General features: G+C 40.9%; 1 protein-coding gene across 2 annotated transcripts in view; it reads right to left on the bottom strand.

Moving 5' to 3' along the window:
- The window catches only part of sdk2b (sidekick cell adhesion molecule 2b), a 662,520-nt gene that overhangs the window by 196,830 nt on the left and 441,877 nt on the right, over nt 1-23,813 (bottom strand). For both annotated transcript variants that reach the window (XM_069930148.1, XM_069930147.1), the window contains 8 exons: nt 17,787-17,934; nt 17,368-17,508; nt 16,705-16,886; nt 15,230-15,345; nt 5,662-5,857; nt 4,363-4,461; nt 3,634-3,825; nt 1,328-1,449 (listed from right to left, as the gene is read on the bottom strand). In XM_069930148.1, the coding sequence (XP_069786249.1) occupies nt 1,328-1,449; nt 3,634-3,825; nt 4,363-4,461; nt 5,662-5,857; nt 15,230-15,345; nt 16,705-16,886; nt 17,368-17,508; nt 17,787-17,934 (1,196 nt within the window). The remainder of the gene's footprint in view (nt 1-1,327; nt 1,450-3,633; nt 3,826-4,362; nt 4,462-5,661; nt 5,858-15,229; nt 15,346-16,704; nt 16,887-17,367; nt 17,509-17,786; nt 17,935-23,813) is intronic.

Raw genomic sequence — 23,813 nt, 5'->3', positions numbered from 1 at the left:
GTGTAAAAGTAGATGACACAAATTTCTTGTTTATTTTCATTGTGTGATGACATTGTTTAATGGGTTTAATGTAACATATATGTTGAACGTTGAGTGGGTGGGGAGGGGGGATGAAGGAGGGAGGGAAAGGAGGGGGGAAAAGGGGAGAAAATGACACTGTGTATATTCAAGAGGGAAATGTTTGTGTGTATTTTGGTCAGTATGGTTCATAGTGTGAAAAATAAAAAAATTAATAAGAGAGAACATACAGATGTGGCTGGCTCAGCAAATGAATCAAGGCCCACACATACATGCTTTGAAAATAAATACGCTATTTCTGGATTTACTTTGTGGTGGCTATGTCAGAACTGGCTTGGAGTGGAGCTTGATGGCAAAATGCTGGCATTCACCTGACTCGATTAGGGCTTTGGCACAAAAGCAGAAAACTTAGAATTTCCTGCCCAGTTCCCTGACTGTGATTTGACATTGGACACCACAGCAGAGCTCAAACTTACTGATTTCTCCAGTACTTAGCACTGGGGAATCTTCCTGCTGATCCTGGGCCAGATTAGACCAGGTCCAGGAACAATATGCTCATGAGTTTTAATGGACCATGAATTTCAGCCAAAGGAAAAGCAAAGACATTTATTCCACTTTTCAAACTAACCAGATTTGCTTTGATGGAATCACACAGCTTGGAAAAGATCTTTTGGCCCATCTCATCTCTGCTGACCAAGTTGTCATTCTGAGTTTGTACCATTTCTCAACATTTAATGCATTTCATTATTAAAAAAACCCAGCTTATTTCCAGATTATTTTCAAAGTGGTTGAACATTTATTTTCTGGATTTTTAAAGAAAAATCTCAAATTTATTTTTTGTGTTTTTCAAATGATTCTGAATTTCAGGGACATTCCAAAGCACTGCTGGTCAACAAACAAAGTCTGAGCTTGTGCCTTTACAGCTGACAAACATTTGTCAGCCATTTTATGGCCAGGGTTTGTTTGGGTGTGCGCATGCGATAGCAACGCCCTGCTGATATCTAAGACCTTGCACTGGAGCTAGACCTTCCCAGCAATATCCTACCGAGTGAATCCCCAAAGGTAAATACAAAGCTTTTCCCCATGTCAGCAGTGAGCATTCTGCTGAGATCAAAATTAAATTTACATCTGGATGGAAGAAACGTATTGACTATTCTTATTGCTTCCGATTAAGTGGCTGTGACAGTTTCTGAGTGACCCACGGCATGTATGAATGAAACTGACATTTTTTTTCTCCAGTGCTTTACTGAATGATGAATCTTTCTCAATATTCACTACCAATATCTTCAATTGCTTGTGTGCACTCTACCTGAGCTTCCACCAACCATCGTGAAATGGAGGTTTTACCATCATAGCCAGGTCTAAACTGAAGGGTTACTGAACGAGAGCCAATGTTCGAGATGGCCAGGTTGGTTGGGGAACCAGGTAATTCTGTTGGAAGAAGCACAGATAACGTGGCGATACATTAAATACTTTGACAGGAACTTTAAATAAAATGAGGCATGCATAACAACGCTGTCACGTTATAGATCGACTGTCATGTGATTCGATGGAACAAAATTGTATCCAGCTTTCAATGCTTTTGAACTATCCTGGACAGTCAGCATTTCCTTGAAGCTGCTAGGTTCAGAGATCCTCAAATTTGCTTTTTGATTTGGAAGTAAATGATTAAAATTAATCAAAAGTTCTGGTCTTTTTATGTTTGGTGACAGAGATTTAAATGATTGGTGTGAATTGTGGAGCCACCATTAACAACTAATTGACCATGTGATAGAAATGGGGGATATTTCATTGAATTCCTATGCACACTATTTAAAAACTCTCTCTTTCTCTTTGGCTTGGCTTCGCGGACGAAGATTTATGGAGGGGGTAAAAGTCCACGTCAGCTGCAGGCTCGTTTGTGGCTGACAAGTCCGATGCGGGACAGGCAGACACGGTTGCAGCGGCTGCAGGGGAAAATTGGTTGGTTGGGGTTGGGTGTTGGGTTTTTCCTCCTAAAAAGGAACCTCTTGGCATAGCCATGTTTTCATATCTTTCATCAGTATGCTTAATTGCACTCTCCCTGGAAAATCATCCATCTGCCTAGTTGTCCACCCAAGCAACCTGTTCAAATTCTCATGCGGATTTTGTTCCCTCTTTCCAACTTGAATTGCATCCAAATTTTGGACCACCAGCAAACCTAGACCTGAGCTCAGACCTTTCATCTGAACCATTAACACAAAAAGCTGATGGCCCAGGTGCAAATAGCACACCAACTAAAATTGTAATTATCATTAGGTCAGTATTACAATTCATTATGAAAACCACCCACTGACTTTTCATGAGAATCTTTTTAATCAGTCACCTGATGATGCCTTTTGAAAATACACGACCAGTTTTTTTTCAACTTTGAGCAACATCTTCAAAAATTATACACTGCCCAATCACTTTATTTTCTTCAGAATCTTTGTCAGCACTTCTTTAAAGTAGATCCCTGCAAGTTTCCAAAAGGCCAATACTCATTACTGAGCAGGTGAATGAACTATGTTCAATTATTTCATGGGAAATGTGCAATTCAGGTTAAAAATGATAAGATATATTTTGTGCTTTCAAGTGTAGGAAAGAGAGCTCTGAGCTAATAATGTATTTTCCAAAGCTAAATAATAATTTTAACATTTGAAATTGATGTGATTGTGCAGCATCAAGTAAATAACTCAAAATCACCCCCTCCTGCAATTAGGTCAATATAACTTAAATATCGTATATTTCAGTGTATAAGTCGAGTCTTAAAATGCTCAAAAATCATTCAAAAATGGGGGTTGACATATGCCAGATATACTTTTGAGACCTTCATTTCACTAAAGAAAGATTGATGTCAATTTGGCGGATAAGTCAATGTTGGAAGCACTGCCCCATTGCTGTCGCCGCCGCCGCTCCCTGACACTTCCCCACCACTGGGGTCCGCCATAACTGCTCCTACCTGGGACCCTGACATCACCATTACTGCTCCTGCCTGGTAGGCTGAGGTTCCTGTTCCTGCCGGGAGCACGATGTTGCCGTTTCAGCTCTGTGGGCCGTCACCACTCCTGCCCGGTAGGCAAGGTTTTTTTTTTTGCTTAATTAATTTACAGCTTGTTACTTGCAATTGGCATGTTTTCAAAAATTTTGGGTTGTTCCTGGGAGGCCCGAACAGCCTGAAAAAGGCGGGGGTGGGGGGTCAACTTATACTCTGGATATACCATAAAACCATTAAAATGAGGCTAAAAAGGAGAGGGAGGGTCTGAACTATCTGCCGGTTGACTTGTACACCGAAATATAGGTAATCTTTATGCAGTAAAACCCCTGGTATCCGGCACCAATGGAGATTGGTAGATGGCGGATAAGTGAATTTGCTTGTTGCGTGATTGGTGAACTAACCGTTGGGGGGTGGAGGTAAACTTTACACTTTTGTATTTTCTACCTCTTTATTTTTCATGATTCTTTTGCCGGTTGCTTGAATTCCGGATAATGGGGATTTTGCTGTGCAGCAACTAAATAAAGCAAATTCTTTAAAAATTCAGATCAGATGTAATCTGTGCACATTGCAACAGAGTTCCATGTCAATGATCTTTCTTCTGAACAGGATAAAATTCATACCTGGAGGAACCCCTGAGGAGATAGTGGATGAAGAAGTCTGGCCTTGACCCTTAGATGTCATGGCTGCTACCTCAATGGTATATGTCGTGAGAGCAGTCAGCCCAGTGACACGGTAGTCTAATGTCACGTTTGGCAGGTAGTGTGTCACACGTGTGTTTGTACGATTGTATTCCTCCCAGGATATGCGATAGCCTAAACACAAACAGTTACACAAGGTGTCTGTTACAAATGCTTTGCATTGAACTGACAAAAAATAACAATGCAGGACTCTTTCGAGACCCTGTAATGGAATGGGTACACTTAAGGAGATTTGTTCAACTGTTTTGAGGCAGGTATTATAAATACACTGCTTAATTCAATTTTCCAATAACATTTTATTTTGTAAGAATAGGAAAATCTTCAGACAGTGTGTTCAGTGAAGAATCACCCTTTTATCAATAAAAACAATTTCAACAGAACATTTTAAAAGAATTACATTTCTCAAGGGCTTTTACTTTATGATCAAAAAAGCATCGTTTGGAATAGAAAACTCATAAAAATGCGGATAACTTGAAGCGGATAATGAGAAAAATCATGCAAAGAATTTTAACGTGTGAAAGAGATTGTGAACACTCAACGAATGTTTGAACCATCAGCAGTTATGTCAACAAAAAATGCTGCATAGTCCTTTTGCTGAGATCACCACCCATCACAAAAGTTACAATATTACCAATCTTTGAAAAGTCTGACCTGTGAGAATTCCATTCTTTTCATGTGGCTCTCTCCAGCTTACTTTCAAAGAAGTATCCAGGATCTCTGTGAAACTGAGATGTCCAATTGGACCAGGGTCTGAAAAATAAGACAGTAAGAGCAGAAATAGGCTACTCAGCCCATCGAGTCTTTCCTGCCATTCAATCATGAGCTGATCCATTGGATCCAAGGCCTGACTGCCCGGCCTTCTCCCCATAATCTTTGATGATCTGGCTAATTAAGAACCTATCAACTTCTACCTTAAATACACATAAAGACCTGGCCTCCACAACCAACTATGACATCAATACACTACATTTTGGGTTCTTCACTGGATTAGCTCTGTAATCTGTTTCCATAGGCAAGTTTCTTATCCACACCAAATTTAAGCACGAATTCCAAACTTTGTTCTGAATCTGTAATTAATTACCCCTGTGAAGTTAATTTTACTTAAGTCCGTTGACAAACACTCTGCAGTTGATCTGCACACTGAGTGTTTCAAGTAAAATATGCCGGATGGCTTGAACGTAGACTTCTCCAGTTTCTGTTAAACACCCCTCCAACTCTTCCCCCGTCGCCTTTTCCCCAGGGTCCCAGCTCTCTTTCTCTCCCTTCCCTTTTCCCTCTGTCTCTTTTCACAGAGCCAAAATCAATTCTCACCTTTCTTGTTATGATATATCCAATTAACAAATTTTGTTGGTCTGGACCTCTCCCCCTGGCAGTCTTCAGTTTTTATTCTGACATTTTCCTGTTCTTTGCTTATACCTTGAAGAAGGGCTCAGGCCCAAAACATCGGTTATATATCTACCTCCCATAGATATTGTGCTGAGTTCTTCCAGCATTTCTGTGTGTTATTACTACAATCAGAGTGTTTGCAGACTTTAGTGTTTCACAATCTAAAATAGTTCATTAAATTAAAAAAATAATTAGATTTATTCCTGCTTATTGATTCTATTATTTTGATGGAATAGATGCAACTCTCCATGGTTTGTAATTGGGTCAGTTTGCGATGTCATCTGACTTGAACACATAATCCTGCATATACCAGAACAACTTAAGAGCATCTTCCACACATAGAAACATAGAAGATAGGAGCAGGAGTAGGTCATTCGACCCTTCGAGCCTGCTCCGCCATTCAACGAGATCATGGCTGATCTATATCTTCCGAGTCAACAAAGTTAAGAGCTTAGACCTTCTTTTCCTCAGTTACAACTATTTTGCTTTCCGTGACAACAGGCAAACTCATCACTTGGTTCATGTTTAGACATTTAGGACTCACGATACTGACAAGATACTTACAATCTTCATGAGTGCGCACAGGTTGGGGTGAACTCCTGGGGCCATCACCTGGAGTAGTAAAGCAGAGCACTGACGTGTAATATTCTGCAAACTTCTTCAAGCCTCGAATGTAACCAACGTGGATCTTATCCTGGAAATTTGGCCGAACTGTCACCATGGTAAAGTCTTCAATTTGACCAGGCTCCCAAGCCAACAGCTGAAAGGAGAATAAAAATATCTGAGGAGAGGTAATGAGAAAGTGAAGAGGTTTGACAATACAATGCAGCAAACCAACATATTTTAACATAACATAACAATTACAGCACGGAAACAGGCCATTAGGCCCTTCTAGTCCGCACCGAACCCAACACCCCTCTCTAGTCCCACCTCCCTGCACGATGCCCATCACCCTCCATCTTCTTCTCATCCATAGACCTGTCCAACCTTTTCTTAAATAATACAATTGACTCCGCCGCCACTATTTCTCCCGGAAGATCATTCCACACAGCTACCACTCTCTGAGTCAAGAAGTTCCCCCTCATGTTACCTCTAAACCTCTGCTCTTTAATTCTTAACTCATGTCCTCTTGTTTTAATCTTTCCTCCTCTTAACGGAAATAGTCTATCCACATCCACTCTGTCTATCCCTTTCATAATCTTAAATACTTCTATCAAATCCCCTCTCAACCTTATACGCTCCAAAGAATAAAGACCTAATCTGTCCAATCTCTCCCTATACTCTAGATGCTTAAACCCAGGTAACATTCTGGTCAACCTTCTCTGCACTCTCTCCACTCTGTTTATATCCTTCCTATAATTAGGCGACCAGAACTGCACACAGAACTCCAAATTGGGCCGCACCAACGTCTTAGACAATCTCAACATCACCTCCCAACTCCTATATTCCATGCAATGATTGATAAAGGCCAGCACACTCAAAGCCTTCTTTACCACCCTATTCACGTGCGTTTCTACCTTCAGGGAACGAGCTAATTTTCCTCCTGATTTCTTGTAAACTTCAAGTGTTGTCAATTTTAGTTTTTCACTCCCAGTGAAACTAATAGTGAATTTTACAGAAGGCATTCATTCCATGTTATTATTGTATAAATGGCCATTTTAATGGGAAACCATTGGGAATTATAGGAATAATTTAAGGCACATATCCTGCGCGCCACTAGCATTCTCTCATTTATCAGTGCGCTTATTATAAACACACAAATATATAGATTTATAAAGTTAGTATACACTTTCAGAACAAAGTATCACAGCAAAGCTACTTGGGTCACAAACAATGAGGGCCGTCAGCTGTTTTTGGCTTCCAGGGATTAATTAATAAAACGCAGATCAGAGAAACTTGATAATCCAAGTCTGCCATAATTTAAGATTCCTATGCATATTTGTACAATTCTTTTGAACAAAAAAAATACACAGATTTTGCCCCCCCCCCCCCCCCCCCCCCACCAATCTAGTCCAACTGCTGTCGACTCCGTACAGGCTTTAAACTGGCTGTTAAAGGAGCCGATAGTGGCTTATTTCAAAATCCTGCAATCGTGGGGTCTGGGCTCAAGATGGTGGTACCTATGTGCGGTAGTGGTCAAGAGGGGAAGCAGAGGATGGGTGCAGGGCACCAGAAAACATTTGAGAAGGAGGAGCAGAGGGGACAACCCATGGGATGGTGACCATGGCAACAGATCAGTGAGGGGCTCTGAGGCTGAAGAGCACACAGGCTGATGGTGATGAGCTGAGGAACCCATGAACGCTGCGGGAGACCACGATCAAGGGACTCACACCAGGCTGCGGACTGCTGGAGACTGGCTGAAGGGTTACCAGGTATCGGAACAGTGGCGCGGAAAGGGGCCGAGGGTGCTGGAAGCTTCCTGATCATGTCGGAGGTTTGGGTCAGGAGACTGGGTTGCTGATGGTTGGATGGAAGTCTGTGGCTGTGGAGGCTGCGGGAGTGCTGTAAGCTAAGACATCGACAATCAATGACTATGGGGGGGGGTCTCTCTTTCTCTGTATAGGGTGCTGGGCAATTTATGCTGATTGCAAATCTTTGTCTGCATTTTCATGTAATATCACATATTTTATTATATGACAATAAAATTATCCTGAACCTTGAATCATGGTTTTTTCTTTTTAACTATATTGTTGACAGAGGTTGATGAAGAAATAGACTGTGGGTAAAGGACTGTTTTACCCATTCTTCTCTCACCAATGATGTCAGTTATGTTGTCTTTTGACTGGTGTGCAGTTCCTAGTCATTCTAGGAACAATGACCTATAATTGATAACATGCTGGAAAGAAACTGATTCAATGACAATTTCTGCTTCATAGGATCAGTGGAAAAAAACTTTTCTTCTGATCATTTTCAAATCAGATCAGAAGCAATATGGAATTAAATTACTCCCAGATATTTGTAAGCTTTTCTTTACCTGAAAACGGCAGCATGCAGAGTTTTAAATAATCAGTTAACTGCGCTTGACGTCCTGTTTTGCGGAAACTTCCAAAATGTTTGGCCTGGAAGTCAGCCTGAAGAAAACTGAGGTCCTCTATCAGCCAGTTTCCCACCATGACTACCAGCCCCCCCACATCTCCATTGGGCACACAAAACTCAAAACGGTCAACCAGTTTACCTATCTCGGCTGCACCGAGATAGACTCGGTGACTACACAAAAGAGTCTGGAAAAACAACCAACTGAAAAACCTCACAAAGATTAGCGTATACAGATCCGTTGTCATACCCACACTTCTGTTCGGCTCCGAATCATGGGTACCGGCATTACCTACGGCTCCTAGAACGCTTCCACCAGCGTTGTCTCCGCTCCATCCTCAACATTCATTGGAGTGACTTCATCCCTAACATCGAAGTACTCGAGATGGCAGAGGCCGAAAGCATCGAATCCACACTGCTGAAGATCCAACTGCGCTGGGTAGGTCACGTCTCCAGAATGGAGGACCACGCCTTCCCAAGATAGTGTTATATGGCGAGCTCTCCACTGGCCACCGTGACAGAGGCGCACCAAAGAGGTACAAGGACTGCCGAAAGAAATCTCTTGGTGCCTGCCACATTGACCACCGCCAGTGGGCTGATATCGCCTCAAACCGTGCATCTTGGTGCCTCACAGTTCGGCAGGCAGCAACCTCCTTTGAAGAAGACCACAGAGCCCACCTCACTGACAAAAGACAAAGGAGGAAAAACCCAACACCCAACCCCAACCCACCAATTTTCCCTTGCAACCGCTGCAACCGTGTCTGCCTGTCCTGCATCAGACTTGTCAGCCACAAGCGAGCCTGCAGCTGACGTGGACATTACCCCTCCATAAATCTTTGTCCGCAAAGCCAAGCCAAAGAAAAGAAAATGTGATCTAAGCTACAGGAATCAAAATAGATATGCATTTAAGCAGTTAATGCCCTTGAAAGTTCTCTGACATATTTACTTACCAACTGCAGTGAATGAATTGATGAGTGTAATTAGTGTTTGAATAATTACTGGAACTTGGAGTTAATTAAATCTTTGGCTCTGCAGCCAGAGAGAAGTACAATGTATCAGCTCAATGTATGGTCTGTTTTCCCTTGAATCAACGGGAAGTCATGTCACGTTGATGGGCAAGACGCCCCAAGGAGATGTTCCAGTTTTACACTACTCCTTCTGGGTAATGTTTATTTGCTTTTCCACAGTCCTCCTCCCCATTCATTTACAACAGAGAAGAAAGCTTTTGCAAGGCAATGTATTTGCATTGACTCTCATCTGTAATAGATCCAAAACGAATTCTATTGCCCAAGTCTTTTCTTCAAAAACTTGCAAAAATATTCATCTATTTTCCTTGAAGAGGTACTGATTTCTTTTCACAAACTTAACTTTTCCAAAAATACTTCAAGTTCTGCAACCCAACCATGTAAAAAGCAGCTTGCAAACTGTTTCCTCACGAATGAGTTTCATTTCATAGCTCCACAGCAGTTGTTCCCCAATCAGAGTAAACAATATTTATCCTTTCATTCAATTAAAACTCTTCAGATTTCAGATTTATTGTCCGAATACATTAATGGCATGACATACAACCCTGAGATTCGTTTTCCTGCAGGCTTGGCAAGAATTACCACTAATTGGTAGTGCAAAAAAAGTTACACGGTGCATACATGTAAACAAATAAAGAACTGTGAACAGATAACAAATGTAAACAAAATGACTACAATACAGAGAGAATAAGAAAAGAAAATCAATAAAGTGTACAAGTAAGAGTCCTTAAGTGAGTCTCTAATTGATTTGTTGTTGAGGAGTCTGATGGGGGAGGGGTAGCAGCTGTTCCTGAACCTGGTGGTGTGAGTCTTGTGGCACCTAGACCTCTTTCCTGATGGCAGCAGCGAGAACAGAGCACGTGCTATAAACAATCCTTGATGATTGCTGCTGCTCTCCGACATCAGCGTTCCCCATAGATGTACTCAATAGTCGGGAGGGTTTTGCCTGTGATTTCCTGAACTGTGTCCACTACCTTTTGGAGGGTTTTTACGCTTGTGGGTATTGGTGTCCCCATACTAGGGTGTGATGTAGCAGGTCAGCACACTTTTCATCACACCTCTGTAGAAATTTGCCAGGGTTTCTGATGTCATACCAAACCTCCGCAAATTCCTGAGGAAGTAGAAGCGCTGACGTGCTTTCTTCACGATGCTATTTGTTTGTTGGGTCCAGGAAAGATTCTCCTAGATAGTGACTCCCAAGAACCTGAATTTGCTCACCTTTTCCACCTCTGATCTCCCAATGATCACTGGATTGTAAACCTCTGGTTTTCCTTTCCTGAATTCTACAATCAGGTCCTTAATTTTGGTAATTTAAATGCAAGGTTGTTGTTGGCAGACCTTTCAGCCAAGTTTTGAATCTCCCTCCTGCAAGCTGACTCATCCCCATCCTTTATATAATCCACTATCGTGGTATAATCGGCAAATTTGTAGATGATATTATTGTCGTACTGAGCCACAGAGTCATAGGTAAAAAGTGAGTAGAGCAAAGGGCTAATGATGGAGATCGTAGAGGAGATGTTCTAACCAATCTTCACTGATTGTCATCTGGAGGCAAGGAAATCCATGATCCAATTACACAGTGGGGTGTTAACATCCAGGATTTGGAGTTTGTTGATCAGTTTTGAGGGGATAATGGTGTTAATTGATAAAGAGCATCTTTGCTGTCTAAGTGATCCACGGCTTTGTGAAGAGCCAGTGCGATGGCATCCGCCGTAGACCTGTGACTATGATAGGTGAACTGGAATGTCACCGCTCAGACAGGAGCTGATCTGCTTCATCACCAGTCTTTCAAAACACTTCATCACCGTTGATGTAAGTGCTCTACTGGTTGATAGTCATTAAGGCAGGTCACTGCACTCTTCTTGGGCACCAGTATGATTGCTGCCTATTTAAACAGGTGGGTACCACACCCTGCTGGAGTGAGATACTGAAGATATCTGTGAATACCTTGGTAAGTTGGTTAGCACAGATTTTTAATACCCAGGCAGGTACTCCATCCGGGCTGGATGATTTCCTCAGATTCACTCTCTTGAAGGTAGCAAGCACATCATTCTCAGATACTTACAGGATGGGATCATCAGGGAATGTGGGGGGTGCAGAGGGGTGGTTCTTTGCTGTTACTGTCATCAAATCAGGTGTAGAAGGCACTGAGTTTCTCTGGAAGCGAAGTTTTGCCGTCTGCTACTTCACTGGATTTGGTTTTGTAGCAGGTTATGGAATTTAGGCCATGTCGGGTATTCCTTGTTGTTTCCATTTTCATCCGGAATCTCCACTTAGGCCGAGAAATAGCCTTCTGCAGATTATACCTGCTCCTATTGTACTAATCTGGATCTCTAGACTTAAATGTCTGTGATCTGGCTCTCAGCAGGGTCCGGATTTCATTGGGCAGCATGGTAGCGTAGCAGTTAGTGCAACATATCATTGTGCCAGTGACCTGGGCTCGAGTCTGGTGCTGTCTGTAAGGAATTTGTAAATTTTCCCCATGTCCTCATGGATTTCCTCTAGGTGCTCCAGCTTCCCCCCACCCATCAGAATGTCCAGAGGTTCTCGGTTAACTGGGGCATTTGAGTGGTGTGGGCTCATGAGGGCCTGCTACTGTGCTGTATGCCTAAATTAAAAATTTTAATAAAATAATTTTTAAAGTTCACTACACGGTAAGCCGAATGGATAGCTCAACACTATTATAGCGCAATCAAACTCTGTTCGAATCTGGCAGTGTCTGTAAGGAGTTTGTATGTTCACCCTGTGTCTGCTTAGATTTTCTCCTGATGCTCTGGTTTCCTCCCACCCTCCAAAATATATGGGTTGACAGATTAATTGTATGCAATTGGATGGCATGGGTTTGATGGGCTGGAAAGGCTTTCTACTTGCTGCACCATTAAAACAAAAATCAGTTGGTCCTCTTTGCTCCAATGAAAATAATATGATTAATTTTCTCCTTTTAAATAGGATTACCAATCTCACACTATCCTGGTAAAAAAAGTTTTCTGCTTCTTTCATTGTCCTCACTGATCTTGTTGTCCTCTCAATAATTTGGTGCAAAAATAATCTTTGGTTCGCCTTCTAACCAATATTCAATTCACAGGCGTGTTCGTCCCTGGTATCAGCAAAATCTCGTTCTTTTGAAGTTTTCACACACAACCCCTCAGTATCTTTCCATTAAACACATGTTCCCATGAGGTTTGGTTTCTTTGCAAAGTATATGAACATTTAGACTTTAAATTTTTATCTTTGTTACACTTCAAACTTTCTTTTATAGGTCACTTACATTATTGTTAAATAGCACACAACTTGCCTTCAATAAATCTTTGTTGGCTGACCTTAATTAACCACTATTTTTAAAATCTTACTAATTTTATCTCTAACAGTAGAATTTAAGAATATTTTTGCTACTGACATTGGGCCAATTAAATAATGCCCAAAGTTTATTCTCTCTGCTCTTGAACAAGGTTACTGCCTTGGCTGCTCTGATACAATGAACGCATTTAAGGTGGATTGCAAAAAACTGAGCACATTCCCTCTGGTTACCTTTACTCCGACTTCTCTCAGCTACTAAAGGCTCATTGCAAAATTGTTTGCTGACCTCTCTGCTATTTTTATTCAATATATTCATGTTTACAGAGTTTTGGCTGGCATTAGCTCTAAGACCAAACTTCCATTTTGATCCCAACTCCTGCAAGAAAAAGACATTGAGTTCAGATGGTGGATCTGAGGTTAAATCGCTGGGATTCAACCAAAACAAACTCAATGCGGCTCTTGCATTTATAAAGATGGCAACAGATTTTAATAAATGTCCTTAAAACCACTGCAGTTATTTGCTGAGCTGCAAGTTGAGAGTGACTACCATGAGTTTCTGCAAACTAGTACTGAGCAAATATTTTTGATGGAATGTCATCTTCAACAATTCTAATTGATGGTTTTGTAAGTCAACAGGATGATCCAAAGGGCCAGGCTGCTATGCTGTACAACTCTATGACTGCTGCAGAATGACTAGTGAGAATAATACATCAAACATCAACTGGACAGTGAGGGGTTGGAATTCCTTCCAGTTGTGGTGTTTCTCCAAGTTGACACATTGCCTGGCTGAGCTATAATCATGCGGCCAGCAGTACTCCAAATCAATTTTGAAATCACACAAGATCACTCCATCCAGAGCTTGGCAAGAAGTATCAGAGCAGACTAAGTTCTCATGGCATCCAGAGCATTAGTGATCTTTCTTATGCAGTTGAGTGTCGGTCTTTAAAATATATACTTCCACCTTTTGCTTAGGTTTGCTGTGATGAAGTAAAATCACAAAGCTGGAGGAAATCAGCAGGTCAAACAGAATACTTTACATCGCAAAGATAAAAACACATAACCAACGTTTCAGGCCCGAGTCCTACATCAAGGTATGAGGAATATGTAGGCGTGCGCCTGGATAAAATGGTGGGGTGGGAGGGGGAGAGGAGGGGAGGGCACAGTTCCATGGACAAGAGGTAATAAAAGAATAAGGGGGTGGGAAAGCACAACAAGCAAACTGGGGGAGGGGTATGGAGAAGGAAGTGGGTGGAGAACTGGAGGAAAGTTGACAGTAGGGAGATACCAAAGAGCGGGAGAATGGGGAGTGGTTGAGCAGAAATCGGAAAATACGAGATGTTGCTCCTCCAATTTATGGGTGGCCTTAGCTTGACAATGCATGAAGGCATGGGCAGATATGTCAGCACAGGACTGGGGCTCAGATTGAAATGGTTGGGTACTGGGAGATCGCAGTCATTGATCAGGACAGAGTGAAGCGATCTCCCAGTCTGTGTCCAGTCTCTCCGAAGTAGAAAAGGCCATAGTGGGAGCACAGGATTCAGTGCATACCTCCCGCAGGTTCACAAGTGATGTGTTGCTTCACTTGGAAGGTCTGTTTGGAGACCTGAATAGTGGTGAGGGAGGAAGCGCAAGCACAATTATAGCACTTCCTGCGGTCACACGGGAAGGTGCCAAGGGGCAATTAGTGAAAAGGGAGGACTGGACAAGGGAGTCACAGAAGGAGCGGTCCCTGCAGAAGGGCGAAGAGGGGAAGGGGTGTCTGGGTTTTTTGGGAGATGAGCTTTGATTTGTGGCTGTATGTTTATCGTTTGCACAATTACAAATCCATCTAAAAAAAACACCCGCAAATTTCCACATGGTAAAACAATCTGTAAGTATAACAGCAAAATCACTGCACAAGAGAGGTTAAGTGAATTAAAACAAATGCAGAATAAGGGTAAGAACATGACAAAATAATGTCTAAAACCATTGTCTGGGTGGTCATGGTCACAGCGGCTAATGTTTCTGTCTCATTGCGTTCCCAGGCATGGAGCTAGAGTGGAGATAGTCAGATAGGATAGATCAATAACAGAGCGATTGAAACAGCTGAAGAGGGAAGGTGGAAAGAGGGAAGCTAACTTGCGTTGTTTATTTTTACTGTAGGTGTGTCTATGTTGTCAGATTTCACAACCACTAATGTTCAGGATGCACTTTTAGATGGGGTTTCTGCACTAGTTTCTATATTTATTATAAACTTATGTGCCGGATGACATTATTTGTAGAGTGTTCCACACTTTTACTATCCTTTATGCGAAAACATTTTCTTTACTTTTTCTCCTGAATGGGTTGACTAATGATGCTTCAGGTAATAAATTATGAATTAAGCATGAATTTAAAGGTGAAGAGACTTCCAGAGATTTAACTCATTTCTTTTTTAATCCACTCTTCAGCTCTTGTATAGAAATGGAATGGAAAGGCTTTACTGGCTTAATGCAATTCTTGCTCCTTCATCACATTAGCAGTTGCCCAATAATGTTAACACAACTGCATTTTAATCATGGTGTGTGTTAAAGCTACCACTGGAGATAGATAATTTGACAAGGGGGCGGGGGGGGGGGGCGAGGAATGTGATTGTCCAAAAATCTAATTGTTGATACCAACACTCAAAGAACGTGTTAGATTTCTCTGTTGCCCTTTTACTGCCAACAGGAAGGGCTAAACATTCATTCTCAGAGTGCGACAAAGTCAGCGTTCAATCTTATGCACATTTGAATGGTTATTGAGGCTGTGACCATTACCTTGTAACCTTGATTAATCCCATTGATAAATTGAGGACTGGGTGGTGTCCATGTGAATCGAATAGTTGTGGAATTAATGGCCTCAGTGTGCACGTTTCCTGGAGACACTGTTGGAACTGAAAGGACAAGAGATCATTTTTAACTTCAAATTGGTTGCATGGCAAAGGGACCAATGGAAAGCAAACACTGCCTCAAGGCTAATTGTTTGTGCATATGCAATAACAAGTCCTTTATTAGCCACCTCTGATTTGTGCCTAATTTCTGCACAGTGTGCTTCATATGACATGCTTCTTGTATTGAATTTAGAGGTTAAACGTGTTAATAGCCTGCACTGTTCTCAAATTTTACTGAAAAAATAAGAATAAGTTGATAGATGCACATTTCAGATAACGTCATTTATTTTGGATATTGGGTTGAGGATTGGCACTGCTCGATGATTCTTCTTCAGCTGGAAGCAGTCCTTTCAAATGTCAAGCTGAGAAGGTGCAATAGGTCACTTCCTTTACTATGGCCTTTCTCAAAACAGCATCTCCAACAGTCTATACACATAACCAACTTTCTCCTCGGTTCAGTTGGTCCATAGGGAACATCCTTGAGGCAATGCTCATTGGAAGGAGAAGATTGAACCTATATACCAGCATTTAACATTCCTTTGGCAAGAAATCGTGAATCCACTGGCCCTGGGAATATAACATTTAGTTTAGCTTCCTCTGCATTGCATAGAATTGTTTGCAGTCCACATTTTTAATGTTTTATTTTGCCATTGAATGATTTTCCACATCAAGAAACTCAAGAAAATTTAGGGCACACACTTCTTGTCCCAGTACATTCAGTATTAACCAGTGATTACTGGTTTTATAAGGCACTGGTGAGATCTCACTTGGAGTATTGTGAGCAGTTTTGGGCTCCTTGTTTATGAAGAGATCTGCTGATGTTAGAGAGGGTTCAGAGGTGCTTCACAAGAATGATTCTGCAAAGGAAATGGTTATCATCTGAGGAATATTTGACAGCTCTTGGCCTGTACTCGTTGGAATTTAGGAGAATGGGAGGGGATCTTGCTGAAACATTTTGAACGTTGAAAGGCATGCACAGAGTAGATGTAAAAAAAGGTTGCTTCCCTTGGTGGGAGAATCCAGGACATAACTTTAGGATTGGAGAGCCTCCATTTAGGACAGAAATGGAGAGGAATTTTTTTAGCTGGGGGTATCTGTGGAATTTGTTGCCACGAGCAGTTGTTGAGGCCAAGTCATTGGGTGTATTTATGGCATAGATTGATGGTTTCAAAGGTTCTCGGGAGAAGATTGGGCAGCAGGGTTGAGTGGGAAAATGGTTAAATGCAGGGCAAACTCGATGGGCTGAATAGCCTATTTCTGCTCCTATGTATTATGACAAGTGAGACGGGTCTGCAACCTGTGCCAGAAACTTTCATAAAGTAGCATCACTTAACAGCCTCCCATAAGAAGTTAAGTACCCACCCCCTTGCAGAGTCCACTCGGTAACGGTTGGGCTGTAGATCCCCAGACCAGCCCCATTATAGGAAGCTACAGCAATTTCATAATTGGTCCAGATGATGAGGTCCTCAAGTAGGAAATTATGAACATCGGAATTGGTGATATTCTTGTACTGGTGCTCGACAGGTAAACCTGCCAAACAGTACCTATGAAAGGAATCAAGTTCAACAGAATTAGCCAACTTACTTTCAAACAGTATGTTCATTAGAGAATGCTAAAGTACACAAATTCTCACTGGAAAAAGCCTTCAAGATGTGATTTAAAGATACTTTAGAATAGCAAATGTTAAGCACCTGTCAGATTTTTGCATTAGGCACAGTCTGTGAACAAAGGTTTCGAAAGCATTGAGTCTGCAAATATGAAGAAGTATTTCAAAGCCATTTAAAAATTCAAAGGTAGCAAAGAAAAATGACGTTGAACACCAGATGAAAGGAGGAACCATCAGGTATAATATCCCTGTAATTAATTTCTACTGTACTTTAAAACGTATGGCATCATTTCCTGTAGTTTGCTGCGTTGCTTTTTACAATGGAAATAAAAGAGCAAACAAATACATGGAAAGCCACTGCTATTCGGACTGATTTTCATCCATGAAGGCAGAAGTGCAAAGATTCTGCTCAGACGTACCTTATTATGTAACCTTTCAGAGCACCATTCTGTTGGTTTTCTGGAGGTGGCTGCCATTGAATCATGATGGATTGATTGGTTCTGCCACTTGCAATGACATTTTGTGGGGATGCACTTGGAGGTTCTTCAGGTAATGATAACCTGCAAGAATAGGGTCCATTTAGTTCAGAAAAATATAGAGATGAAGACAAAATAAATTCATAGAAAAGGTTAACAAAAATCAAAAAATAAAAATGGGAGTGTGTCCAACGTATACCAACCACTCATAACTTCATTAGAGTTTATTAATTGTAATGTGCATACCTTCTTAGTAATTGCCTTGGATCTCAGAGATCAGAGTGAACATATCGGTGAAATTTACAGTAGAATCACACTCTAACTTTTAAACTAACAGTACAAACCTGGAGACTAAACCTCACCTCTCAGTCTCTCTGCTGTATTGACCCCTTCCAACATCATTCATGGCACAGATACGGAATTGATAGGACCTGGCTGGAATGAGTCCTCTGACAGTCAGTCCCACAGATTCAGGGTTAACGCTCATCAGGTGAACAGTCCACGGGGAATCTTCAGTGAAAGAGGCAAGTTTCGTTTGAAAATTTTATTTCATTTCAATGCAACAAAAAAGATCATGATTAACTGAATTTGATGAAGCCCTGATAAAATTGATAGAATGAGAAGGAGACGAGACAGATTAAAAAAGGACAGGTAAATTTGCTGACAACTAGTATTGACTATTCTTTTAACAAATCCCCACAACATCAAAGAAAAGGAAGATACTTCAGCATTATCAACTTCTCAGAAGTCATGGTGTCAGAGTCACACAGCACAGAACATTCACCCCAACCAAATTCACATCCTGGACTAGTCCCAAGTGCCTGCATTTGGTCCATATCCTTCTGGATACATCCTATCCGTATATTTGCATCTTTTGAACATAGTAATTGTACCCACTTCTATAATTTCCTTTGATAGTGAACAGACTCTGTAATGACTTTTTAATCAAAGGTGATGAAAGCATGAGTTTAGAAGATTCATTGGTTGCATTAAAAAAAGGGTTTTCAATCATTAGGGATCGCGTATTTGTCTGTCCATATGCCAGCACTGTTTCAATCATACTGTACTCTCAAACAAGATGGACAAATGTATTTCATGTGCTTTTATTTACAAAGGTAATCAAGGATGCCTCTCCCCTCCTAAATTCTTTCCAAAATAACAAGGAAGCACTAAAGGATAAAGCTATTTTTTATGTCTTATGAACGAGCATCAACAACTAGTCCAAAACCTTCTTAAAGTTCATGAAATGCACTTTATTTCCCCCCCCCCAAGTATTGTACTGTTATTCCACACAGAGGACGCACTTCAACACTTTTCCCAACAACAGTCTTGCACACCTGCTAACACTTGACATTCAGTAAAACCCCTGGTATCCGGCACCTATGGAGATTGGTAGATGCTGGCTGATTTTCCGGTTGCTTGAGATTGCATGGATTGGTGAACTTATAGTGAAGCACGCCACAATTTTAATCGTCCTTATTTTTCATCTATTTATTTTCTACAATTATTTTGCCGGTTGCTTGAATTCCAGATAACAGGGGTTTTACTGTATACTGGGCTGTGATCTGATGCAACTCCTTCCTTTGCATAGATAGAAATGAAATTCCACGCTAGATATTGCAATCACTGACTGCACCTTTCTCTAATGATCTGATCACCTGATACTTTTATCATTCCCTGTCCGATGTGAATAGAGGGCCACAATTGATGGCGGGAACTCAGCATTTACCCTGGAGATTCTGTCTTCAAGTTGACCTCATTGGGAGATTTCCTACTTTTTTTTGAGAATAGGATACCATGGATGTGTTAGAATATTTGTGCAGATACAGTGGAACCCAATTTTAACAGGATAGTTTGGTCCAAAACAAAAATGCTCTGTGAAAAATGGGGGGTTGCTCTAAATCAGGGTTCATGAAAAATAGCAGTTTCAAAAAAAAAAAAAATCTACATGTACAATAACTGTATTTGTAATCATCTTTTTATTTCTTACAATCTGGAATTCTGGAAAGAGCAAAAAAAAAAGACTGATGATTCATTGCTTTGCATCTGGATTCGCGTTAAATCGGGATTCCACTGTATCAAGGTCTGGTTTTCCTCCTGGGAATTTATTTCTTCTCTATTTGGCTCTCTCTGAAGAAACTCCTTGAAGCCCTCAGTCTAGCATATTCCTTGTTCTTCGACTGTGGTCTTATTTGACACTTAAGAGCTGCATTCGTTAATGTCAGTCATTCAGCACTACGGAGCCATATCATTTTACGGGCAGGTCCTTGGTTGCCAGGGACAGCCACATCCTCTGCTTATGGTACCGAGTTATCACAATAGGTTCATCTGAATGTTGGCAGACTTGGTTCCAAACGACTGCCTGTGAACATGATCAGGTTTTCCCAGCAAGCACATATCTATGCTTCCAGTGTGAGGGCAAACAGAAAGTGAAAAAAAATACATGACTGGAAACTCTGCCCAATAATTTACTTTCTAAACCAGACTAAATGTCACATCTTCACCACAGGCCCAATGTTATGAGTTGTTTGGCAGTATTGATTCTCTTTCTTTATTCACAATGTTATCAGACAATGAAAAGTCAGTAATGTTCTCTCTCGGGATGCAACCTGATTACTTCCTGCAATCCTGTTTTCAATTTATCAGCAATCAGAAATTAACAATTCCTCTTTTGATCTTCCACAATACAGAATCTGAACTAATTCCTCAAAATCTTTATACCAAAAAAAAGAGAAAATATCTCATCATATTATCTTGTAATTTATCTCAATGAGATAATGAGATTGTTGAATTTCATTTCTAACACTTTCCAGTTTGACTTCTTAATTTATTGCAGGAATAACATTGTGTCACTTTTCTATGGGTCTCCTTTGAAGCTGAAGTAGTTGCAATATCAGACAGTGAATTGGGGAAAGTGGAATGAAGCAAAAGATGAGGATGATTAAAAGGAAATGCAGAAGAGATGTGGAGCTGTACGACTGCTCTTCTTTAATTTCTCTGATCAGTTCATGCCCCATGATTATACACACAAGGCCAGTTGTGAGCTGCCAAATCCGTTCAGTGCGATGGTAATGCGGCACCATACAATGGATGGGGTCCCTGATGGAAGTTTGTTTCCTCCAGGACTGTGTGATATTACTTCATGGTCGAGTACGTCTGAGGATGAAGTCCAGTTGGTTCATCCCTTATATTGCTTCACTCATTATCTGCCACAAGCCCAGTGTTATCTCTGTGCCTCCAGAAGTATGCCAGGTTCGTGAGAGGTGAGGTTATTCTTGGTGATGGATATAAAAGACAGGCATCAACAGGACAAGCAGCTTTCAGTGCTTCCTCCAGAGGAGCACTGATTCTTCAGCTGAGGGAACGACCAGGATGTTTCTTTGGCTACATTTGACCTGATGTTGTGAGACTTCTTTGAATCTAAAGTCAAGCCTAACCTTGGATGGGTCTGCTCCTGGTAGGACAAAGCATATCCAAATATTACAATGAAGGAGTGTTCCATATGTTCCACAATGATTCTCTGACCATAACGAGGTTGCTTAAATGTTCTCGGAGGCGGCTCTCCCAATTTACATAAAATTGTTTATGAGATTGACTGGACTGACAGCATCTTTACTCAGTCTGGATTTGATGTTGGATTGTACCTGATTTCTTTCTTGATTGAGCAGTTATTTATAAAACCAAATGACTTATACTACCATTTCAGAGAGCAGAGCCGATAAGTAGAAATTCTGTCTGGCCCACAGGAAAAAGAATCTCAGGGTTATATGTGGTCATGTATGAATTCTGACAATAAATTTGAACTTCGAACAATTGTGAGTTGAGTGTACATCCGACTCAGTAAGGATGTCAGCTTTTCTCCCAGAAAGGCATTAGTGAACCAGATCAGCTTTGGGAAGTCATCATTATTTAAGGCACTCTTTATTTTAAATGTCCACTTTGTTTATAATGTCACAGTTGTTGAGGCAGGATTTGAACAGACATCTTTAGATTGTTGGTACAGGCCTCTGTCTGGGTGCCTGGTCCAGTAACTTAAACGTTGTGCCACAATGAAATTCCGAGGTACTTCTTGTGAATTTACCCGTTCGTTTGTAGAATTTCGAGCCCAATTGACCTACAACCCTTGGTAAGTTTCAAGTGGTGGGAGGAAACCCATGCAGACACAGGGAGAATATACAAACTCCTTACAGATAGCGTGGGATTCGAAACATGGTCCTGATCACTGGCGCTACAACAGTATTACTCAAACCGCTAATCAAAAAAGTAAATAAAATGCTTTTAAATACTAAAAATTGAAATTGCAAAGGACAATTGTAAATTAATTTGCAAAAGAATCAATTTATTTGTCTGCATTGTATTTCAAAAAGTTTGAATTTCCCAGTAACATCTATTGAGCCTTGGGGTTTGACATAAAGCATACTCAATGACCACAAAATAAGTTAGATTAGTATTTTATATTTACATCAATATTGCAATTTAGGGATTTCCCAAAAGGCAAAATTTATACCAACAACAGCCAGTGATTATCTTTTAACTGGCCAGGGAAAACGCATGATTTGCTTCCACTCTGCTTTCATGAGTACGTGGTGACAAATGAGGCAGTGAAAAGGGCAGAGGACCAGGTGGTTTGAGAGAGGTTTTATTCATTCTACTGCTTGTACAGAGCTTCTGAATGCTCCTGTTGTATGGCCTCATGCCATCCCAGGTGTTCCTTCTCCACATTTTTTTTTAAAATAATTTTTTTTATGTTTCACACTGTGAACCACATCAACCAAAATACATACAAACATTTCCCTCTTAAATATACACAGTGGCATTTTCTCCCCTTTTTCCCCCCCTACCTTCCCTCCCCCCTTTCCACTCCCCTCCAAAACCAATAAACATTCAACATACACAATACAATAAAACCATTAAACAATGTCATCACACAATGAAAAATAAGTTAAAAAAGTGTCATCTACTTTTACACACTGGATCAAGTTGTTTTGTCTTCTTATCATTTTAGGATGTGGAGGTCCGAGGCAAGCCCTCTCTGTTATGTTCCATGTAGGGTTCCCAAATTTGTTCAAATAATGTGACTTTATTTTTTTAATTATGTGTTATTTTTTCCAATGGAATGCATTTATTCATTTCCATGTACCATTGTGTATTCTCAGGCTCTCTTCTGATTTCCAAGTTGACATTATACATTTTTTTGCTACAGCTAAGGCCATCTTTTTTGCGCTTCATCCAGTTTCAGGCCTAATTTCTTACTTCTTATATTACTTAGAAGAAAGATCTCTGGATTTTTTTGGTATGCTATTTTTTGTGATTTTATTTAATATCTGATTTAGATCTTCCCAAAACATTTTGACTTTCTTACATGCCCAAATTGCATGTACTGTTGTTCCCATTTCCTTCTTACAGCGAAAACATCTATCTGATAATGTTGGATCCCCTTCTCCATTTTAAGGGGTCATAGGCAAGAGATTCCGAGGAGTCAGTGGATGAATTGCCTTTCTTTAAGGAATCTTTGAAAGTTTTTCTGTACAGGCAGACATTGATGAATAAATTCACCACCGCCTTCAATGTGTTAGCATCGCCACAGTTGATTGAGAAAAAGGGTTCTAGAAGGTAAAGACCCAAGATCTTGCACAAAACTCAGAAACTGGACAGCAATGATCCATACCATCCTATATGCTTCTGGGAATCCACCCACAGCAGGCATTGGAAAAATACCAACAAATGCTGAGCTTACAAAATCCTCTAAATTCACTGGATGGACAGGTGGTCACTGGACAGTGTCAGCACCCTCTTCAAGGTCACCTTCCCCAACTTTGAGGCTCTGGTTACTCAGCCAGCTTTGTTGGGCAGGTTACGCTGCCAAGGTGCCTGACATTCTATTTCAAGCTCTGTTGCAGGGAATGATTATCAAGTGGACAGAGAAAACCTTGTAATCAAATGTTTAGAATCAGAATTTATTGTCATGAACAAGTCATGAAATTCAGTGTTTTGTGGCAGCGTCATATTTGTACATTCATTTTATACCACCTTACTACCTCACTGCAAGAAAAAAAAATCAAATATTAAGATTAATAGTGGAGGAGAAGCAAGATCTTTGGTTCATAAAATTATTGATTATTCAGGAATCTGATGGCGGAGGGGAAGAAGCTGTTCTTGTGCCACTGAGTGCTCGTCTTCAGGTTCCTGTACCTTTTTCCCCTATGGTAGCAGAGTGAAGAGGGCATGGATTGGATGGTGGGGTCTTTGAGGATAGAGGCTGCTTTCTTAAGACATCTCCTTGTGTTGAGGTCCTTGATGGAGTGAAGTCTGGTGCCTGTGATGTTACAGGCTGAGTTAATAACCCTTTGCAGTTTATTCTGGTCTTGAGAGTTGGAGCCTCCATAGTG

Source organism: Narcine bancroftii, chromosome 3 (genome assembly GCF_036971445.1).
Source record: "Narcine bancroftii isolate sNarBan1 chromosome 3, sNarBan1.hap1, whole genome shotgun sequence".
NCBI lineage: Eukaryota > Metazoa > Chordata > Chondrichthyes > Torpediniformes > Narcinidae > Narcine > Narcine bancroftii.
The sequence above is the reverse complement of the archived record's forward strand: the minus strand, read 5'-3'. Positions and strand labels throughout refer to the sequence as shown.